Source organism: Myotis davidii, unplaced genomic scaffold (genome assembly GCF_000327345.1).
Source record: "Myotis davidii unplaced genomic scaffold, ASM32734v1 scaffold86, whole genome shotgun sequence".
NCBI lineage: Eukaryota > Metazoa > Chordata > Mammalia > Chiroptera > Vespertilionidae > Myotis > Myotis davidii.
The window spans coordinates 1,764,224-1,770,857 of NW_006298058.1; the positions used below are offsets into that span (position 1 = coordinate 1,764,224).

General features: G+C 36.6%; 1 protein-coding gene across 1 annotated transcript in view; it reads left to right on the top strand.

Moving 5' to 3' along the window:
- Positions 1-6: 6 nt before the first annotated feature.
- THNSL1 (threonine synthase like 1) overlaps positions 7-6,634 on the top strand; it is a 7,138-nt gene continuing 510 nt past the window's right edge. Inside the window, exons 1-3 of the mRNA XM_006773821.2 lie at positions 7-99; positions 3,340-3,400; positions 4,753-6,632. Of these exons, the coding sequence (XP_006773884.1) occupies positions 4,809-6,632 (1,824 nt within the window). The 5' untranslated portion in view covers positions 7-99; positions 3,340-3,400; positions 4,753-4,808. The remainder of the gene's footprint in view (positions 100-3,339; positions 3,401-4,752; positions 6,633-6,634) is intronic.

Consider the following 6,634-nt stretch of genomic DNA (forward strand, 5'->3'; position numbering starts at 1 on the left):
CCGGAGGCGTGGGGTTCGGTCCCGAGGCGACACTGGCTGCTCCTGGACACGCCCTCCCATTTCTTTCTCTTTCCCCGTCTTCTCAGTGTGATTTTCTGGGTGAGTTATGAGAGGAGAAAGAAAGGGAGGCCATAGCCACGGGTCCGCTCCCATCGCATGCCTTTCTCCTCTCACGCCCTCCCTTTTCCGCTCCTCGCCTGTCATCACCGCTCCTTTCTTGGCGGCCCCGGTGCTCGGCCGGCGGTGCTCGCTGTGCGCCCCGGGCCGCCAGGCCTGCGTCCCCCTGTCGCGCTCCGCCTCTCCCGGGCCTGCTCCTCCCCGGTTCTCTGCTCTTCGCCCGGTCTCCCTCGTGATCGGCCCTCCTCTTGGGTCTTTCTCCACAGTGTGTGGACTTGTTTTCTAAACGAGCAGCCTGAACCGGAGGAAGCCTTTCATATGTGCCCTGTAATTTTTGCCTTTTTTTTTTTTGGTAAACCATCAGAGATCATGCACATTTTCTGTAAAGGGCTAATTAATCAATATTTAGGCCTTTGCAGGTCAGATGGTTTCTGTTGCAATTACTCAACTCTACCATGGTAGCTCATCAGCAGCCAAAGGCAGTACTAAACAAAGGAACAAATGAAAGCAAAGTTGTGTTGTGAATTTGACCTGTGGGTTATAGTTGGCACAGACCCTTGTTACAAATGGTTTCACATAAAAAGTAGGTGTTTTTTGTTTTTTCCTAAAGATTATTTTAATCTACTTAGATGAATAAAATAGGTGTAGGTGGGAATACGAATATGATAATTGGGAGGAAAACAAACGCTTTATAAAGACAAATATACTTTAAAATATTTTTCCAAGTTATAAAATGGAAAAGTGGACTGTAAAAAGTCGAATTAAATACTCAAGACTATTGAGAAGATATCTAGCAGCAAAAGGAAACAACAGGAAATACTTAGTCAGCCTTGATACTAAGATAAACGCAATGGTGAGTAGGGACCTTGTAAAATCCCTGTGATTATGGCATGGCATTGGATGTGCGCTACTTTCACCCTCTCCATCTCACAATGTCTATGGAAGTGGGAGCTTGTTGAGAGGATTTTTGTTCAGAAGCAGCAGAGCTTTACCCCCACCCACCATTAGTTTATATCCTAGTATATTTTCATTTGTTCTTATTACTTGGAAAATAATTCAATGCTATAAAATGCAGTAATTTTAAAGAATTTTTAAAAACCTCAATATCTTTCTTCATAAGATAGTGGACTAGTTTTAGTCATCTGAGAAATTTAAATAGAGAATGCATTAATATAGGATGACAAGTTCATTGAACTATATAGCCAGTTCTCATCAGGAGATGATTTTTGAAATACTATGTCTAATTTTATTATGGAGGAGAATATAATAGCAAATATTTTAAGTGGGTGAAAAATGTTGAATCCTTTTGATTAAGTAGGATTCTGACAATTTCCCAGAGGAATTGAAAACTAGATAATTTTATAATGGCCAAGAGATTTGGTCTTTAAATGTTTTTGCTTTCTGACTCCTATGTGATTGACTTTCATTCAATTTCAAATAGTTTTGTCCTTTGGCTAAGGAAATATGTCCTATTCATGACCATTATACTAAAAAACATGCTAACATAAGTAAATGAAAAAAAATGTCTAATAACATGGCTTTCAATCATAAAAATGATATACAGTTGATCCTCTCTTTTCACAGGTTCCATATTTGTGGATTCTGGCTAAAATTTATTTATAACCCCAAATTAATACATGCAGCACTTTTGTAGTCATTTTCAGACATGCACACTGTGGTGAAAAATTTGAGTTGTCTGATGTGCATGTTCCATGCTGGAGTCAAACAAGGTGACCCTCTGCCTTCTTGCTTCAGCTCTCATACTGTAGACAAGTGTTCTTTTCATGTTCTATTTAGTGCCACATTTTTCACATTTTTGTGCTTCTCGTTGGTGATTTTGCTGTTTAAAGCCCAGTGCTGAAGTGCTGCCTAATGTTCCCCAGGCAACAGTGCTATCAGTGCCTTACAGAGAAAATGTGTGTTAGATTAGCTTCATTCAGGCATGAGTTAAGAGTGCTGTTGGCTGTGAGTTCATTGGTAATGAATCAACTTAATGTTCAATAAGATGTCTTTAAACAGAGGCACATATAAAACAAGGTTATGTATTGATCAGTTGGCAAAAAATGTTATGACCAAAGGCTCACAGGGACCTAATCCTCTATTTCTCAGAAGCAGTAGTTTAATATTCACTAATTCAATATTCCTGGTGACTTTATAGAACACAAGTACCATGAATAACAAGAATTGACTGTATGACTTAAGTAAAATTCTGTTTCTAGATAAAAGTTACATCCATCTTCTCTTGTCATCTGGATTGCTTGCAGTGGATGTTGAAGTCCTAAAATTAGTTTGCGGCTAAATGTTACAAAAGCAAAATTAGTATGTAGCTTAAGAATTCATCTTCTTTATTTTGCTTTAAAAAGATAATATTTGTTACATGTTCTAACACTTAACAGCAATTTTTTTTCTTTTTAAAAAAATATTTTTTATTGATTTTTTACAGAGGAAGGGAGAAGGAGAGTTAGAAACATCGATGAGAGAGAAACATCGATCAGCTGCCTCCTGCACACCCCCTACTGGGGATATGCCTGCAACCAAGGTACATGCCCTTGACCAGAATCGAACCTGGGACCCCTCAGTCTGCAGGCCGACTCTCTGTCCACTGAGCCAAACCAGTTAGGGCTTAACAGCAATTTTTCTAGAGTCAGGAAGATTTTTATGATGAAATAATATTGATACAGAATTAATAAATTGAACTGTCATGATTCTTTTTTTCTTTTCTCTAATCCTCACTTGAGGATAGGCCTTTTTTCTGTTGATCTTTAGAGAGAGAGGAGGGAGAGAAAACCATCATTGCCTCTTGTATGCACCCCCTTAGGTATGTGCCTGACTGGTAATTGAACCTGCCACCTTTTGGTTTATAGGACAACACTCCAACCTACAGAGCCACCCAGCCAGGACCGTAATTTTCTATTTTATTTATTTATTTATTTATTTATATACTTTTATTGATTTCAGAGAGGAAGGGAGAGGGAGAGAAAGAGATCGAAACATCATTGATGAGAAAGAACCATTGATTGGCTGCCTTCTGCACGCCCCCACTGGGGATCAAGCCCACAACCCCAGCATGTGCCCTTGACCAAAATCAAACTTGGGACCCTTCAGTCCGCACGCCAATTATTTTTCTGCACTAAATTGGGCATTGTAATAATAGAATAGTCTGCGTGGAATTTTGTGATACTGTATGCAGTTATGATTAACTTGAGATTTCTTCCATTATAGACTCTACTTTTTTGCAAAGATTGACTTTGTCTCAGCATCTACAAACTCTTCATCAAGATTGGTACGTGTGTATCATATGTTTACAAGTCACTGGGAGTTAAGCACAGCACATAGTACAAGTTGCAAAGCCAAATAAGGAAATGTATTCCTTCTCTTGACAGTTGCAATTTAACTTGTAAATTAAATTCAGTGTTAGTTTAAAATGACTTAAATGGTTAATTACAGAACAAAGTTTGAGTAGAATTGATAATCAGAATAGTAAATGATTGAAAGTTTTCAGAACATATTTAAGCCTATCATCTAACATTTAATATGGCTTAGTTGCATTTTGGTTCTACTATAGAATGTGTGAAAAGCCCCACTGTGTAGTGGTCAAATTATCTTCATCAATTTAAATGAATGTTGCAGAGGTTATTAACTTGAATTTTATATGTGATGAAATTTTTGACTTGTCTGGCATACATTTGTGTTTAATGGTGAGTATATTTCTAAAAACAGGAATTTGACCAGTATCCAAAGCTGCTTTGGATTCCAGAATAATTTTTCCCTCTTGTCATTGATAACATTCTTGAGGTTTTTTTTCTATCACTCTGGAGTCTGGAATTTGAGTTAAGTCTCTTCACTGATGATGTTTATGGGACAGAGACCAAAGTGGTGGTCTCATGCAGATAAGGTTATAGATATGTGGCCTTTGACCTTGCTGCTGATCATCACTTTAACTATTTGCATAATGTTATACCTTTCATTCTAGCTTATTTTAAAAAGTCTTCACTATGAAGAATATGTAAGAAAGATTCTTAATAGTATGCATAGAAAAGGCACATAGAAATAAAATATCATATCTGTGCCCTATAGTTTGGAAAATAATTTAAGTATTTTATAAGCAAATATTTTATTCTGGTTTCCTGTTGTGAATACTGTATCTAAGAAATGTATGAGTAACATAATTGTCTATAAACATGTTCATATAACTAAAGAGAAATTAAATATAAAAATAATCTTTTTGTGAATTCTAAGCAACCAGCATTTCAACTTTAAATAACCCTTATTATGTGGGTTATAAACCATAAAACAATTTTCATTACAGGAAAAAGAAATACTAATTTGATTTAGTATATTTTTTCAAAAAGCACCCATGATAATGGTATTTTCTGAATAAAGTTTCTGTTGCTTAATTGCTACAAATTATTAAAGTTTGATTATTCAGTGTCTTGAGACTTGAAAAGATTTTTAAAGATGTAATATGCAGTATATGGAAATTTGGATTCCAATATTTTTTAAATATCCCATAAATTTGGAAGATTTTAAAATAGTTTATGTACTGTGGACATGGTTATATTCACTCCTGTGAGGATTTTAAGTCTGTTGAAATTAGTAACCAGATGTCCTTTTTTGTTTTTATGTTTTGAAAAGGATTAAAGCCAGTTTTTAGGTTGGCTTTGGCAAAAAAAAAAAAAAGTGAAAAGAGAATGCTCCACTTTAACCGATGTCAACATCTGAAACAAATAACCCAGAAATGTTTTTCTTTTATACACGTTAAAACGGATAAACATGCACAGCTATATCTTTCAAGAACCTTTGCACTTGCAGAATTAAGGAAGTCATGTCACTCAACTCACTCTCTTGTTGGAGACAAAAATATTATCCTGATGGGACTGCCTGGAGCTGGGAAAACAACAGTAGGCAGAATAATAGGGATGAAACTAGGTTGTTGTGTCATAGATGTGGATGATGATATCCTTGAAAAAACCTGGAATATGAGTGTGTCTGAAAAATTACAGGATGTTGGTAATGAACAATTTTTAGAAGAGGAAGGAAAAGCTGTGTTAAACTTCACTACATCTGGAAGTGTGATTTCCCTTACTGGGTCTAACCCAATGCATGATACTAGCATGTGGCATCTGAAGAAAAATGGAATAATCGTATACCTGGATGTACCTCTAATAGATATAGTTAATCGTCTAGAATTAATGAAAATAGATAGGATTGTAGGTCAGAATTCTGGGACAGCTATGATAGACTTACTTAAATTTAGAAGACAGTATTATAAGAAGTGGTATGATACCCGTGTTTTTTGTGAAAATGGGGCTTCCCCAGAGGAGGTAGCTGACAAAGTGCTTAATGAAGTTAAAAGATACCAAGATGTGGACTCAGAAACATTCATTTCAACAAGACACATTTGGCCTAAAGACGGTGAGCAGAAGGTTTCGACAAAATTCTTCAGTGAAGCTGTGATTGAGGGATTGGCTTCTGATGGTGGGCTCTTTGTTCCTGAGAAGGAATTTCCAAAATTAAACTGTGGGGAGTGGAAAAGATTAGTAGGAGCAACCTACATAGAAAGAGCACAAATACTGTTGGAAAAGTGTATACATCCTGCTGACATACCTGCTGCTAAATTGGGAAAAATGATTGAAACTGCTTATGGGGAAAACTTTGTCTGCTCAAAAATTGCCCCTGTCAGGCATCTTTCAGGCAACCAGTTCATCCTGGAATTGTTTTATGGACCAACAGGATCATTTAAAGATTTGTCTTTACAGCTTATGCCTCATCTTTTTGCACACTGTATTCCACCCAGTTGCAATTATATGATACTTGTAGCAACTTCAGGAGACACAGGGAGCGCTGTCTTAAATGGTTTTAGTAATCTTAATAAAAATGACAAGCAAAGAATAGCTGTGGCCACATTTTTTCCTGAGAATGGAATAAGTGATTTTCAAAAAGCACAGATAATTGGCAGTCAGGAAGAAAATGGTTGGGCAATGGGTGTCAAGTCAGATTTTGATTTTTGCCAGACAGCTATAAAAAGAATTTTTAAAGATTCTGATTTTACTGGCTTTCTTACTGTGGAATATGGAACAATCTTAAGTTCAGCTAATTCCATAAACTGGGGCCGATTGCTTCCCCAAGTAGTTTATCATGCTTCTGCATATCTTGATCTTGTGAGCCAAGGCTTTATTTCCTTTGGAAGCCCAGTGGATGTCTGTATTCCCACAGGAAACTTCGGTAACATTTTAGCTGCAGTGTATGCCAAAATGATGGGAATCCCTATTCGAAAATTTATTTGTGCCTCTAATCAGAACCACGTTTTGACTGATTTTATAAAAACAGGACATTATGACCTAAGAGAAAGGAAATTGGCACAAACTTTTTCACCAGCAATAGATATTCTTAAATCTTCAAACCTGGAACGACATTTACACTTGCTGGCTAATAAAGATGGACAATTAATGACAAAACTATTTAATCAATTGGAAGAGCAGCATCACTTTCAGATAGAAAAGAATCTAGTTGAGAA